This window comes from Azolla caroliniana, unplaced genomic scaffold (assembly GCF_043228905.1).
Source record: "Azolla caroliniana isolate FFs.n. ecotype wild unplaced genomic scaffold, voAzoCaro1.0.p SCAF_6, whole genome shotgun sequence".
Taxonomy (NCBI): domain Eukaryota; kingdom Viridiplantae; phylum Streptophyta; class Polypodiopsida; order Salviniales; family Salviniaceae; genus Azolla; species Azolla caroliniana.
Window position 1 is genome coordinate 7,803,434 of NW_028230441.1, and position 15,905 is coordinate 7,819,338.

Genomic DNA, 15,905 nt, shown 5'->3' on the forward strand with positions numbered 1-15,905 from the left:
CATTTGTATCAATGAAAGACAAGGAAAACCCTTTATCCAATGCTTCAAACTCTCGCCATACAATATAAGAGCTTACGCCTAAAAACAGAGTTTCTTTGTCATTTAAATTTTAGCATCTCTTGTAGATTGTCATGCCGCATTACTGGTGGGTGTTATTTACCCATTCCTTTGGCAGTTAGCCATTGTTAGTGACGATTTCAGTTTAAACATCAATTAAGAATACTTCCATAAGGTCATATCCATGAAGAAACCAGAGCATAAGTAACACATTACAATACTCAATAGAATGAAGTGAAGTAAATATCATGACAATGAACATATCGAAATTAGTAGAACAAAATTCTGAGCGTTACAAATTACCAAAATCTACCAAATCAACAATCTTGTGTCTGTTTTGTATGCCTACCAAAACTCAAGAGTAAAGTAAAAGAGGGATTTTTAAGTGATCAAACCTATATATTTTCTTCCTTGTCCACTATAAAAGCACAAAATTTATATGCCATCAGAATATAAAGAATTAGCCTAAAACAAAATAAATAGTTAGCCAAATGCATCAGCTACCAAATAAGCTAAAAAATTTAGGTTTTTCTTTAATCAGTGAGCTCCATGATGGCAGAAACTATATCTCTGTTCGCTGATCGCAAAGCTAAAACAGCTTTAGATCGTGAAACACGAGCTTGTGTCATAACAAGTTCAATATCCTTTGGTTCTATACCAGATTCATCTACCTCTTCATCTTCTTCTAGCTCCAAATCACCTGATGGTTCTATTGTTCTTGTGATTTCATGTGCAAGATCAGGTGCCTTGATTTGCTTAGCAGCTTGTGTTTGTAGCTGAAAGCTTAAATCTTCAATTTTTGCTTCCCCAAAAACTATGTGAGTGTCTGATGCCAGACTCTTGAATCCATCGGGTTTTGATAATTCAAAGAGCATCTGCAGGATCCAATAAATAACAGTGAGATATTACCTCCTTTTAATGGTAACTTCATTTATGGACATTCAATATTATTTTATTCCGAAGCTTTTGAATGAGAAGCGCACTTAGAAAATCATGATTCTAATTTCATAAATCTAACACTCATATTAAGGACAAAAATTTAAATCTTCATAAAATTTGGGAATCTAACTTTTACCAAGCATATATTGGTAGTTTTTCAAAGACACAATGCACACTTCTGAATTCAAAAATCCACACACACATTTGTCTTAACATGTCTATGTACAGATATATATTACATATACCTGTTTGTATGCATTGCTCAAATATATATTGTCATCAGGAGAGATCCGAACATACAGATGCTTTGACAAGTGAGACTCAAGAGGATCAAGAAAAATGATGTTAAATGATTATTGAGGCATCTTTTCTCAAAAGTTTTATAATTTGACGTAAAAATAGAACTACAAAATTAAACAAACAGTCATGAAAAAGTTACTCCATTTTATTCGGGTGAAATGTAGTATCGAATTTAGATACTTCAAATTCTTTCATGGTCTAACACCATACCTGTTTAAATATCATAATGGTTTAATACCATAAAAGATGATATCATGGTCTAATACCATAACAATCAGTACAAGGCAATTACAGATTTAAAGATTCCAAGTAAACTCTACTGTTTCTAAATTTGTGTAAATAGATTAAGAAGTCATTAGAAGTCTGTGTAATTATGCAACGGAAATGGTATAGAATGGGTTTATCAGTTTTAAGTAGCTTGATCAATTGATTAAAATTTCAAACAATTTCCTGTGAGTGACAGAGAGACTCAAGTTTCTTCAATTGAGAGCAAATTCTGTGCAAGCCACAGGTAAGGAAGCAAGATAGTGCAAGAACATGATCTAAAACCCCCACAAGTGAATATAATAATCTCATAATTGATTTCATCGGTTCAGGCATTTCCATAACAGTCTATATTAAGTCGAATTTGCCTTCTCAATTGTAGTAAAGACCAAAAATTCTCTGCTAGATACAATTCTAACTACCTTCAGCAACATGAGATGAATTAAAACTGTGTACACATGGGAAGTCCTAAATAAGGTGCCACGTTGGCTGATTTAATGCCGAAAGCAAAAACAGTTATGTTTCGTTTGACATCCAAAACACAAACACCTGTGCATAAAAAGCAAGAGGCAGATTCGGTCTTTTTCCCAGAGAAAGAGAAAAGCAAATATCTAGCAGAATCATTACAAACAAAAACGAAACAAGAAAATGCAAAAGAGGTTGTTGGCCGCGGCTAGAATCAAAGAGCAAATGGCAAAAGAGTGAAAGAAAATGCTAAGTGTTCGATTCTGAAAAAGAATATGATTCTTGTTATAAAAGAAAACTTACTTGGAGAGACAAGACAACAAAAAAAAAAGGGGGAGCAAAGTCTCGCGGGCAATAAAAAGAAGTTCTAAATTCTTCTATCGTGGAAGTGAGGGGCAGGAACCAGGTCGAAAGGAGAGAACAAAGACGAAGGAAACATACATTGCATGCATGGAAGCTGAAGTATTGAGGAAGAAAAGGGAGCTTTCGATAAATCTATCTCAGAGAGGGAGGGGAAGAAAGGAGTTTTGGAGAGAGGGTAGGTACCATGAGCGTCTGATATCGGAGCTCTGCGGAGATATCTGCGGAGATATCTGCTGCGTTTCCGACGGTCATCTCTGCAGTCGATGATCGATCAGAGACGGAGGAAGCGGACGGCAGAAGAAGAAGACGAAGACGAAGAAGAAGAAGAAATAGACAGGCAAAAACGCAAAACGCAAAACGCAAAACGCTTTACATTCACACACACACACATATGTATGTATATATATGTATGATATATCTATATATAGAGGTTCAATCTTGACCGTCCGATTCAACCCCTGACTTCCCATCCCCACCGCTCGCTCACCCTTCTCTCCTTCTTCCTTCCTCTCTTTCATTCAAACATATGATAGAATCAAGGGAAAAGTATGGGATGCCCTGGAAGTTTCAAATTTACCAAACTACCCCTATGTCCAAAAAATTACACTTTATAAAGTAATTATACACTCAAATCTACAAGCCCTATTTACCAAAAATGAAAGAAATGGACCCGAACTAGCTCTATTTATCATAGGGGTAGTTTGGTAAATTTAGAACTTCCAGAGGCATTCTGGTAAATAGATGAACTTCCAGGGGTATGCTGCACTTGAATACGAGAGATATATATATAGAAGATAGCCCAATTGGAACTCTCGAACCCAACGCCTCTTAAAGATTACTCGTCTAATAACTTACCACTAGGATAAGGTAATTGCAAGAAGAAGAAGAAGAAGAAGAAGAAGAAGAAGACCCCTTCTTGATTGGCTTACCATGGTCGATCTATGAGAGTCTCAAATTTATGATATATATACATCTCTTTTAAACGTCCGCAAGAGATCGATTCCAATCTATGGAACACTGCCTAGGCCATGGTGAGGTTCAAACTTGGTTTCTCTTGGTTTAATGACTTTGACGCGACGATGTACATCACCAAGCCAACCACGAAATAGAGAGACATGAGTAATGGTTAGTCTCTCATTCTCTATTGATCATTATCAAGGGTCATCATTTTTTTTTTCTTTTTAAAAATAAATAAATAAAGATTCACCTTAGTACTAATGGAAAGATGCCCAAAGTGTACAACGAATTCGTAGAGTAATTTATTATAACTCTCATACCCACATCAACCAACATGTCGAGTATCAAAAGCCCTCATGTATGGTCCTTCCAAGACAAGGAGGCCGGAAAAAGCCATCTTGGAGGAGCAAATCTCCACTTTATTCTCCTCCAAAAGAAGTGAAGACCTCTGCCTTTTTCCAAATTTCTCGAAATTATTTTTGTTTACGAATCACAGCATCAGGCTCACCAGTTATTGTGTCATATTGACCTCTTACTGAGTATGTAGGAGCATTAACCATATCTCCTTGAATAACTCAACCGCATCCTGTTTGACTTTCTTACATACACATTTACATCTAGCCTTCCACAATACCCAAACTATGAAAGAAGATATCAAAGACAAGACCTTGTCCCCTTCCAAACAACAAATTGTTGTAGTATAACCTCCAATACATGTCTTTCATCAAAGTATCAAGGGCCATCATTTATGGGTTCCCATCCCACTTACCTTACATGATTTCCATATAAACCTCCTAATTGGGGAGAGGAGCGTGTTTCTCTTCATTACAACATTTCAAGGTCAAGGTCCTTCGAATTCCGATGTTTTACATGTTCTCTTCTTTATTGTAAATGCCATGAAAGCTCTCATCTCAAGGTGCTTAGAAATTGGGGTTGTTTACAAACTCTTGCCTTTCCAACCATTCACTTGAAGGTCCATGAATCCAACCCTTCTAAATCAGAAACGAAGGTTGCTAAGATGCAAAAAGAGATTATGTTCACCTTAACCAACATGGCGTAAAACCAAGTTTCAAATATCAATTTCAAACCCATGGCTAAATTATGGATCATCATGAAAGTTGTACAAAAGATAGATATAGCAGTAAGAATCGTCAAACCTAGTCCAATTTAAAAAATGTTGTACATATATGGAGAACCATTCTTTGAAAACATTGTCCCAATTTACCAAGACATCATGGTTTTCTTCCAAGCTGTCTTGATGCACATATCATAATATTTGTTGTCTTGGAAGATATCAAAGTGCTTGAATTTATCACGACAAGGATTTCTTTAATCAAATATTGCCTATTAATCACCCTTGGGTGGTTTAGAAACAAATTTTTCTTAATCTTAGTTAAAAGGGCGACAATCAAAATCCACGACCTCATTATGGCCAACAAATTTAAATCTTGTAATTTGATGTGTTGTGAGGAGTGTACAACTTGAAGTGAACTTAGAATCAACGTAGTCAAGCTCCTCACACTATTCTTCAAGTCAATAAATTCTGGATCTTTTGAAACATGAACATTCTCCTTAGGAAGCTCCATTTTTTTATAGAACCATTAATCGTAGGATTTGAACTTTCAAATATCAATTCAAAGCATGGCTAAATTATAGATCACAGTGAAAGTAGTATAAAAGATAGATATAGTAGCAAGCATCATTAAACTTGGTCCAATTTAAACAATGTTGTACATACACAGAGAGCCACCCTTCGAAAACACATTCCAACCTCACCAAAACTTCATTGGGATTGGATATGTAGGTAACATGGGATGAACACACGTAAATCAAGATAAAGTAAGGATGGGCGTACGAGTTTGTTTGCAACCAAATATTAAAATAGTCTTGGTGAGGGAATCGCGGTCACGGACAATGTGGGAATGGCTTCAATAATCCATTAAATCTACACCATCCGGATCATTATCCACAAAAAGCATGCACCCATTCCTAACTCCATTGTATCTAGCCTTTGTCACATCTAACCCATGTTTGTCTTGCCTCTATCATGTCTATCCCCAATTTGTCATGCCGCTATCACGTCTAACCTTGGTATGTCTTGCCTTTGTCACGTCTTAACCCCATTGTGTCCTACCTCTGTCACGTCTACTTGAGCCAATGAATCTTCAAACCTAGCCTCTAGTTTATTGTGCATTCATCTATATTGTTGGTTCTACGTTTTGCAGTGCAACCTCTCTAGATGAGCATGACATACTCTTAACAAAATTACATCAATGCTTGAGTGATACATATATGTATATGCATGAGTGATTTACCAGATGTGTTGATGAGTTGTTCAAGAATCTGAATTATGTTGCAAGTCACGGTTTTATCTTCAAATGCTACTAGAGTTTTCAAAAGCTACCACAATTTCATATACTTACATTATTGGAAGCAATGTAATCCATTCCACATACATACATACATCTTAGTCCAGCTTTGCTATCTCAGATTTACCCTAACATATCTTTAAGACACTAGTGCCATTTATTCTTGCTCCATTTATTATGTGCAGAAATCAAATAACATATATTCCAACCACCAGTCCACATGTATTCAAAAGACCACATATATTCAGAAGAGAGCATATATTCAAGATTTCATCACCAATCAAAATTTCTAGAGTTGTGTATGTTAAAAGACTACCATATTCAAGAGTTGCATATGTAAAGTATGCTCAAATTGACCTAAACGGCTACCATATGTTGTAACTGTGAAGTGCATGCATGATCCACTAAAATATTGCAATGAAGGAATTTGTATCAAAACTGTTCATAACAACATCATGATTCATCATGGAAATCTTTGGCCTTTTTATGTGCCCTCATGTTTCCACAAGCATCACAAGGCAAAACACCATGAGCTTCTTCAAGTGAGCCACCTTCTTGAGCAATTTCTACATGTACAGTCCATTTATCTAATGCCTCTAAGATTGTACACGCTCTGAAACCAGCAACTAATGTTGCTAAAGTTAAAGATAAACCATCTTGTTGCATTTTCTTAAAACCATGCAAGACTTGCTCACCTAGACCATGTTTACCATATCTTGTAAGAAGAGCACTCCAAGAGACAACATCTCAAACATGCAAAAAATCAAATATATATGCATATATTCAATTAAGCCACATTTACAATACTTGTCAAATATGAAAAATTAGAATATTCATTGCATTACTCTCCAGTTGCATAATCTTCACGACACATATCCCATTGCAATGAAATGTGGTATTTCCTAGAAGCCATCCACCCATGTCGCCATCCACCCATCCTCATCCTATTCTTAAAGAAGCCAAATGTTTTCTGCTAGAGTTTAAACCAGTTGCAAAATCTACACACCGGATCAGACAACTAATGATATGATTGACATATTGGTGCATGTCATGTTTTTGCTCCACAAGTAACCAAGGCCAAAAAAACCATTCTCTCAGATAGATGTTTTTCACAAGTATATATGAAGAGAATGAGCATGTACAATATATTGGCATGTCCATTCACGCCATGTGAATCCAACCGATGAAAAGACACAACATCCAAATACATTGTCATACTGTTGCAAGCTCTGCATGACATCACATGCTAGGGTTGGTAAATCAGAAAGAAGAAATTACATGACATAATCTTTCTACACATCTATCAACTCACAAACGAATTTGGGTCAGATAAATAAAGCTAGGTTCTGTCAAACTACCATATATTATGGACATAGAGTTTCATACATTATGGAACTTCATTCTTCTGACGAGGGATATATGAGTGACAAAATCTATGATCACCTGAGATCATTGCCGCAAATTTCGCTACAATAAGAGTACAAGGGAAAAACACAGAATCATATTGCTCCACCGACAGGCAGCAAATTGTGTTTTTCATGAGCTACAATCATGAACACATGTATTAGATTTTTCAGACAAAAACCCTCAATATGATATTCAAATCTTAATGGATCCAAAGCTTTACACATTCCATCACAGAATGCCTCGAGATTTAAATCATACTTGAGTTGTGGAGATTTTATCACTCTTCAGGTGGTTGTGAAGTGCCCGTAGCATCCCTTTTGAGAATCTCGAACGCAGTGTTAAATGTTCCATTCGTGGGCTTATTGCAAACAAAACAATGTTTGTTCCTTGAATGATGCTGCAAATAAGAATACATTTAGATATTTATTCACTCAATTACTACATTGACTGTTCAAAAACTTAAAAATCAAATATGAAATAAATACCCTTAATGCACAATGCTCGCAGAAATAATGTTTGCAAGCGGTGACAACAGGATCCCTGAATGGTTTGCGGCAGATAAAGCAAGCAAATGGCAGATCATCATCATCTTCTTCTTCATCGTCCTTGACATTTTCATCATCTTGTGCTGATCCAGCTGCCAATCTAGCCTTCTTCAATTTCTCATTTTCATCCCATTCTCTATCCATCTGCCAACCGGATTTATAATCTCCCCGATCATGCATAAACTTACAAGAATCTCCGTATCCACAGTACCCAGTCTCCTTGTAGTCCTTGCATATATCTGGCTGATAATCAAATCTTACTGACCATCTGATGTGGGCAGAAGACCTAAGAGGTCCATGTGCACCTCCAGCTTTCTCACTTGCTATAGTATGTTCTCTTCTAAACCCAGCTTTGTGGTCAACATAACCATGGATACCTTTGTAAAGTTTCTCATCCTGAGATTTATTTCCCTTCAGAGCCTGGTCTGCTTGTTTTAATACCCTTTCCCTAATTGCACGGGCATCCTTGTCAAATTCTGTCTCAGTCTCCAACGTGGCAGTTGCTCTACTATCAGTCTGAGTTTGTATCTGTCTTGATGACTCATAAAAGAAGGTTTTCTTCTCTTGGCTGTCTTTCTCCTTCTCTGGGTTATGCGAGGAAAATCCAAGACCTCCATCACCCTTTCTACCAAACTTTGACTTCTGAATTATAGCAGACGTTGAGTCGTTATCATTTCCCTCTTCTGCTGTTGTACGCTTTCTCAAATTCTTGTTGCCTTTTCTTTTGACAAATAAACCTACAGTAACTCTTCCATGTTAGAATTTTTTATACAGATGAAGTACAAACTGTTAAGACATTAACAGAATCATCTGTCTGAAAAGCATAAGTACAAGTATTGAACATCCTTTGCTTTCTTCCATCATGTTATAGTAAAGCTTAAAGAAAGCAAAATAAAATAGACGCAATAATTTCTCTCCTATCAAATACTTACACCTTAACTGAGTCTTCAGCCTCCTCTTATATTAGATAATCATACCATGTCAACTGAGTCTTAACCTTCCCCTTATCTCATATAATCATCCTACAACACCACATGTAAGACTTCGCAGGATTTTTACTCTACACAATAATACACCATATAATATTATCTCTGGACAGACAACTAAAATATTACCTCATATACATGCTTATTTAAGCCTCACCCGCTTCCCACCTGCATGTTAATCACCGCATCTTAAAGTTATCCTCCAGGTACATATTCCTATATAAATGATAAGCTTCCCATCTTTAAAGCTCTCTTTCAATTGTAGACTTGCACCAAAATCATCCACCCTTAAACCTCTCCTCCGGGGCTTCCTATATAGAAGATAATCATTCCATCTTCATATCTCTCCTTCACTCGCACTTCATACGATAATCATCTGAAGCCCAAAAGTTCATTCAAACCATATGATTATTGGCGGTCTTATTTCTACAGCTTGACCTCAACACGGCTTGAGACTCAGTTAACAACACAACTATATAGCACACTAAAAGCAAAAAGAGAAATTCTCTTGCATAATATGGCATATTCATGATAATCTGCACCATTCTTTAGGTCAACAAAAGTACAATATCTATAAGAAATTTGACAATTCAACAGTCACTTTGAAATTACTACCAGCTAAGGCAGGGTCTATCAATATTATTATAATGGCATCTTACCTCAACCTTTTTTATCAGTCACAAAAGTCATCCATGAATGAGATGAAAGAAAGCTGGAATGACTAATCTATAACTTCAGTGACAAGATCTCATGGAATCCACTTTAAAAAGCTTCCTAAGAGTACACAAGAAAAAAAGTGAATGCACACACAATGCCATACATCATAAACCCAGAAGATTGTAAAAAAAAGAGCAGAAATATATGTTGCGAGACTTACTTCCACTCTCTTCTGAATTGACTGTTGGATCCGGTACAAGTTGTTTAGCTTCAGTTGTTTTCTGAGGGCAAAATTTTGTACACATCACCATCATAGTTTACAGCACAAACAAAATAAACAACTTCCTGTGAGTGACACAGAGACTCAAGTTTCCTCAATTGAGAGCAAATTCTGTGCAAGCCACAGGTAAGGAAGCAAGACAGTGCAAGAACATGATCTAAAACCCCCACAAGTGAATATAATAATCTCATAATTGATTTCATCGGTTCAGGCATTTCCATAACAGTTTATATTAAGTTGAATTTGCCTTCTCAATTGTAGTAAAGACCAAAACTTCTCTGCTAGCTACAATTCTAACTACCTTCAGCAACATGACATGAATTAAAACTATGTACACATGGGAAGTCCTAAATAAAGTGCCACATTGGCTGATTCAATGCCGAAAGCAAGAACAGTTATGTTTCTTTTGGCATCCAAAGCACAAACACATGTGTATAAAAAGCAAGAGGTAGATTTGGTCTTTTTCCCAGAGAAAGAAAAAAGCAAATCTCTAGCACAATCATTACAAACGAAAACGAAAAAACAAAATGCAAAAGAGGTTCTTGGCTGCGGCTGAATCAAAGAGCAAAAAATAAAACGAAGCAAATGGCAAAGAGTGAAAGAAAATGCTAAGTGTTCGATTCTGAATTTAAAGAATATGTTTCTTATTAGAAAAAATAAAAGAAAACTTACTTGGAGCAACAGACAACAAAAAAGGAGAACAACGTCTCACTGGCAATAAAAAGAAGTTCTGAATTCTTCTATCAGGGAAGTGAGGGGCAGGAATGAGGAAGAAAGGAGAGAGCAAAGATGAAGAAAACATACATTGCATGCATGGAAGCTGATTTATGACAAAGAAAAGGAAGCTTTCGATACCTCTATCTCAGAAAGGGAGGGGAGAGGAGCTTTCGAGAGAGGGTAGGTACCTTGAGCTTCTGATATCGGAGCTCTGCGAAGATATCTGCTGCGTTTCCAACGATCATCTCTGCAGTCGATTGATCAGAGACAGAGGAAGCGGACAGAAGAAGAAGAAGAAGAAGAAGTAGACAGACAAAAACTCAAAACGCAAAACGCTTTTATAGATCTTTCCTGTTTTGAAAGGAAAGCCTCCATTATAAACATGAAGACTAGCCTAGCACTTCCGTAAATCACCATCCTTCACCATTTACCTAGGCATAGAAATAGATTTTTTGGCAAGCCTCAAGTGAGGAAGCCAGGTATGGAAACAGGATAATCGTAACCCTCAACGAACAAATATATATGTACACAGAAGTCTTTCTACCAATGAAGCTGGGAGGATCTTAAAATGGTAGATCTAAAAGAAGTAAACACTGATATGAAAATGGAAAGCTTGTTGCCAAATTCCATTGTTTTGATGTTCCATGAGTTTATTTACTTCTTTAGCCTAATATTCAGCTAACGCTCATTTCCTATTTTCAATGTGTGAGCATGCGCAACCCTAAGTGTGCTCTTAGCAATGGGTGTCCGGAAGTCAACTTTGGATTGACCAACTGGCTTCAGTAATTTTCCCAATATTGAGTTTTAGTGTGCCAGGAAGAGTTATCAAACCTACACCTATCTTGGTTTGTTTTCCATTCCATGTGGAGATAGGGATTCCGACATGTCACAGTAACACATAGAATCGTGTTCCCATAAATCAGAGGCAATACAATGAATGCCTGAAGGTTGGTTTTTCCTTGTGTTTTCTTAAGGCTCCTTGGATGAATTATCAGGGAAGTGAGGAGCAGGAACCAGGAACCAGGAAGAAGGGAGAGAACAAAGACAACGGAAACATTGCATGGAAGCTGATTTATGACGAAGGAAAGGAAGCTTTCGATATCTCTTACTCAGAGAGGGAGGGGAGGGGAGCTTTCAAGAGAGGGTACCTTGAGCTTCTGGTGTTGGAACTCTGCGGCGAGATTTGCTGCATTTCCAGCAGTCATTGATCAGAGAGAGGGGAAGAAGAAGAAGAAGACAAAAAAAGTAGACAGGCAGAATTGCAAAACGTTTTAACTTCCAATTCACACACACCCATAGATATAGAGTGAGAGAGAGAGAGAGAGATACAATTGACACCGTCCGATTCAACCCCTGAGATGCCATCCCCACCACTCACTCAACCTTCTATCATTCTTCCTTCCTCATTTTCATTTGGACATGTTATTTATCAATCAAACAATGCATCTGAATGAGAAAGAGAGAGAGAGAGACTTTTAATGTCCCCTATGCCAGTGGCCAAGTGCGATCAATGAGACTCAAATTTATCATACATGCATAATTTTTTTAACATCCAAGAGAGATTGATTGCAATCCATGAAACACCGCCTAGGCCATGGCGAGGCTCAAACTTGGATTATCTCAGTTTTATGACTTTGATGTGATGGTGTACGTAACAAGGCCAACCACCAAATAGAGCGAGATGAGTAATGGTCAGTTTCATCATCATCAAGGGGAACCATTTATAAGTTCCTATCCCGCTTATCTTGTTAGTGATTTCCCTACAAACCTCTTTGCCGGGGAGAGGGGGGTGTCTCTCGACATTACAACATCGCAAGGTCCTTGGAATTATCATGTTTTACACATTCTTGCTTTATTGCACATGCCATGAATGCTCTCATCTCAAGGTGTTTAGAAATCGGGGCGGTTTACGGACTCTTGCACCTCTAGTCTTTCACTCAAAGGTTCCTTAATCCATACATTACATCATTCCTTGCATCTAGAAGATTTTAAAGGCCCTTCCATTCCAAATTCTTGCTTATTTCTCTTATATGTTATCCAATATCTTAGAATGCAATTGCCAAGAGCTCTTACGAGGTGCATCAAAACCAGATAAGTACATCCAACCACTACAAACAATCAAGTGCATAATGCAATGTATCAAGTGGATGCATGAAGGGGCCATAAAGTATCTTTGATAGGTCCAAGTCCAGGTCAGCTTCTTCCATGGATTGCAAGTGGCAAAGCCAGATCTCTATGACATGTCTAAATTGTAGTCTCCAATATCCTGTGGCATTGTGCTCATGGATATAACTCAATTGAAGCTTCTGATACACAATTTCCACTTGACTTTAAACCACATACAAAATCAATGTAATGTATCAGATGATTAATGATCTGACCGTCCTCATCCTGTTCTTAAAGAAGCCATATGGTTTCTCCTAAAGATTAAACCAGTGGCAAAAACTGTGAACAACAGTTTCCGTGAAGCTCCCCCGCAGATGTGAAAGAAATGCAATTTGAAGGTCTAAACATTCATCAAGATGAATCTATCACTGATAAGAAAATGCTGAATTTGTTTCTTTAAGAGATAGAATAGCAGCAATTGTCTTTGCATCTACTTGCTAACCTCTCATATTCATAAAAGTCCTTTGTAAAAAGACAATCATAATAAAGGACTTCATTCCAACCATTTGAGTCTCTCGTGGCCGTGATCCTTGGTAAGGAGGATAGGAAAGTATTCAAGAATGAAGACAGTCAGGATGCTTGTGCATCCAAACCAAAAACAAGAAGAAGTACTGTTCAAAAGTCACAAGCACATCATCCAAGTTTTCAATCAAAAAGAGTTCAAGCCATAGGATCGTCACAAGGACTTCATTGTTTTCATTATTGTGGCCAAAAAAAGGTATATTTCTGCTCCAAATTGTCTTCACTGTTGTGAGCAAAAAAAAAGGTATACTGCTGCTCCAACTTGTGTTCATTATTATGTAAACAAATGGCATATTGCTGCTCCAAAAATGACAACAAGGTTCAAAAACTAAAGCTTCATCAATTGAGAAAAGCAAGACTAAAGTGGTCATTTTTCCATCGAAATTCTCAAGGATGGCAATTTAAGAATGGAAGAAACTCATCTTAATACAAGAGCTTGCAAGTCAATCAAATGAATGGTAAATAGCACTCATATGACCAAAGACAGAGACCAAGACCAAAGGGCAGATTGCTGCAAATTGTTCCAAGAGGAAAAGAGGTCAACAAGTTGGAAAATCGAACCTTCATCAGCTGTGGAAAGCAAGACCATAGAAATCCTTTTTTCCATTGAAGTTCTCGAGGATGACAGTTCAAAATAGAAGTAACTCATCCTAATACAAGTACTTCTAAGTTCATTGAATGGATCGTAGATAGTGATGCTCTAAATCATACGAACAACAATAGAGATGTCTCTAATGGTTCCAACATCTGTAAGCAGATGGTGTGATCATCACATCTGAGGGTAAAAGTAGTTACCATGTCTGTACAGGTAAATCAGATGTTACGATTAAAGATATTTTGTTCTGTAAACAGATGGTATGATCATCAAATCCGAGGGTAAAAGTAGTTACCATGTCTGTACAGGTAAATCAGATGTTATGATTAAAGATATTTTGTATGTTCCTGAGCTTAAAGAAGTAAACTACCTTAACCAGACTAGTTGCCTACTGTTTCAGAAATGGAAACCGTCAAGAAGCAACAAAATTAATTGTTTCATGTCCCTTACGAAACAATGAAATGAGAGTCCAAAAAAAGATTAAATTTTAACATTTATATTTATATATTGCACTTTATTTTATTCTGTTGCAAGATTAAATTCCACATTATTCTATTGCAAGCTTACAGAAAGTCTGTATTGAATGAAGAAGAGAAGGACGCATCAGAGTTATACTTGGAATATTTAAATCTGTACCTGCATTATCTAAATCTATACAAGAAGAAATGATACTAGAACATGAACGAATCTCTTATTGAATTATCTAAAATTGATACCACATTTCATCCTAAACTTAATCATTGCACAGCTGCTTGTTGAATTTTGAGGTCTTCCAATGTGTCTGATTTTGGTTTAAATGGGACAAAGAAGAGACCTCGGCCAATATATCTTCAGTTTTTCGTTATTTAATTATTTAAAATTTTAATTTTGTAGTTCTATTTTTAAGTCAATAGACATCATAAGAGAAGAAGCCTCAATAGATTTTATGTAATTTCTCTTGACCCACTGAGTCCTGCCAGTTGTGAGAATTTGGTTGTTGGATGCTTTCCTGATGACAAGCCAAACCAAGGTCCCTATTCCAATATCTTACATATAGATGACCAAGTAGCCAATCTCAGAGTTTCTGAAAGTCCTGGTAGATCAAATATTTTTTCTCTCTGAAGCAGTTTGTTTCCTTAGGAAGCAAGTACACAGACCATGCATCCTCTTCCAAGTTCTGGAGAGACTCTTCCCCATATTAAAGGCAAAGGTAAATGGAACGTCTCCTTCATAGACAAAAAGTACACTCAAATCCACTCAAACATGACTATAAGCAAGCAAACCAAATGCTCTAAAACTTCCTTCTTCCAAAAAAATTCGTAGAATTCTTTCCCAAAAACGTTGTCAAAAACAACTTGAAAGCCTCACGTCATATGAATATAAGCAGGAACATGGCTATAAGTAGGCAAACAGCAAATGCTCAAAAATAAGACACAAACGACTTAAAGGCTAAAGAATACATCCCAAAGACTGAGAATATGTACACAACTGTATGGTTTGCCATGACCTAGACCTATCTTGAGAAGTCTACATCAGTGGAGGGGATTGAGAGAGAGAGAGAGAGAAAGAGAGAGAGAGAGAGAGGAAAAAGTGGGGGAGGGGGGCATACCAGGAGCTTCTGGTGTTCGAGGTCTGCGGGGAGTTCGGCCTCTGCGCTTTCGGCCGCCATGTCTGGAATCGGATCGATCAGAATCAGAAGAAGAACGAAAGGCAGGGAAGCTGAGCTTTCAACGTACTCAGAGAGAGAGAGAGAGAGAAAGAGAAAGAGAGAGCAGACTCCGTAGCACAAGAGAACGTCATGAGTTCAAACCTTTACATTTAATTTCACACACTAGGGAGTATGGTTCTTCTCTCTCTCTCTCTTTTTATCGTAATTACCTTACCCTAGCGGTAAGTCGATAAAACTACAAGCACTGTGTCTTGGGTTCGAAACCTAATTTCCTCACCTCTCTATTATATACTTCATATATATATATATCTTGTCCATCCTCACCATCTGATTGACTCCATCCACGGCTTACCCGACTCGTTCTCCCCCCCCTTCTCACACTCATCGTAATGTTGACCAAAACATCCTTCTCAAGACTGCAACGCCGTATCTAAATCATATACATCGATCATCTCGGAAATTCCCTATAGAGAATAATTATCAATAGCTCCATCTTGTTGTTCGATTATCTTCCAAGCGTTTAGACTATTGCGTCCATCTTTTGGAATATATAGCTCAAAATATGGAAACATAGCCCATGTCATTTTGTTGGTAAGAGGGTGTCTACTACAAATGAAAAGATTTCACTATATCTAAAGCAGTGGGAAGTTACAAGTTCAAGTTGTAAG

At 37.2% G+C, this 15,905-nt stretch overlaps 2 protein-coding genes across 4 annotated transcripts; both read right to left on the minus strand.

Annotated features, from left to right (window-relative positions):
* Positions 1–292: 292 nt before the first annotated feature.
* Positions 293–2,693, minus strand: LOC147862947 (nascent polypeptide-associated complex subunit alpha-like protein 1). The gene is made up of 2 exons (XM_087321063.1): positions 2,572–2,693; positions 293–932 (listed from the first exon to the last, which is right to left on the minus strand). Exons 1-2 carry the CDS (start codon positions 2,638–2,640, stop codon positions 591–593), a joined length of 411 nt encoding a protein of 136 aa, XP_087177189.1. The 5' UTR covers positions 2,641–2,693; the 3' UTR covers positions 293–590.
* Positions 2,694–6,511: 3,818 nt separating this feature from the next.
* On the minus strand, positions 6,512–15,336 carry LOC147862948 (Zinc finger (CCCH-type/C3HC4-type RING finger) family protein). Of its 3 annotated transcripts, XR_015529932.1 has the most exons (6): positions 15,178–15,336; positions 9,530–9,590; positions 7,607–8,403; positions 7,380–7,518; positions 7,158–7,257; positions 6,512–6,943 (listed from the first exon to the last, which is right to left on the minus strand). XR_015529932.1 is itself a non-coding variant. In XM_087321062.1 (5 exons), the coding sequence occupies exons 1-4, from the start codon at positions 15,235–15,237 to the stop codon at positions 7,399–7,401; spliced, it is 1,038 nt and encodes a 345-aa protein (XP_087177188.1). In that variant the 5' UTR covers positions 15,238–15,336; the 3' UTR covers positions 7,070–7,257; positions 7,380–7,398. The 3 variants fall into 3 exon arrangements, 2 of the variants coding, with proteins under 2 accessions (XP_087177188.1, XP_087177187.1); XM_087321062.1 differs by lacking the exon at positions 6,512–6,943 and having other exon boundaries at positions 7,070–7,257; XM_087321061.1 differs by lacking the exons at positions 6,512–6,943; positions 7,158–7,257 and having other exon boundaries at positions 7,374–7,518; positions 15,178–15,335.
* Positions 15,337–15,905: the final 569 nt, after the last annotated feature.

Excerpts from the sequence above, each read along its gene's own strand:
- LOC147862948 (XM_087321062.1), bottom strand. The coding sequence starts at position 15,237 with ATGGCGGCCGAAAGCGCAGAGGCCGAACTCCCCGCAGACCTCGAACAC. Across the intron at positions 9,591-15,177 it reads TCGAACACCAGAAGCTCCTG|AAAACAACTGAAGCTAAACA; the intron begins GTATGCCCCCCT and ends TTTTGCCCTCAG. Across the intron at positions 8,404-9,529 it reads CAATTCAGAAGAGAGTGGAA|GTTTATTTGTCAAAAGAAAA; the intron begins GTAAGTCTCGCA and ends GAGTTACTGTAG.
- LOC147862947 (XM_087321063.1), bottom strand. The coding sequence starts at position 2,640 with ATGACCGTCGGAAACGCAGCAGATATCTCCGCAGATATCTCCGCAGAG. Across the intron at positions 933-2,571 it reads TCCGATATCAGACGCTCATG|ATGCTCTTTGAATTATCAAA; the intron begins GTACCTACCCTC and ends TGGATCCTGCAG.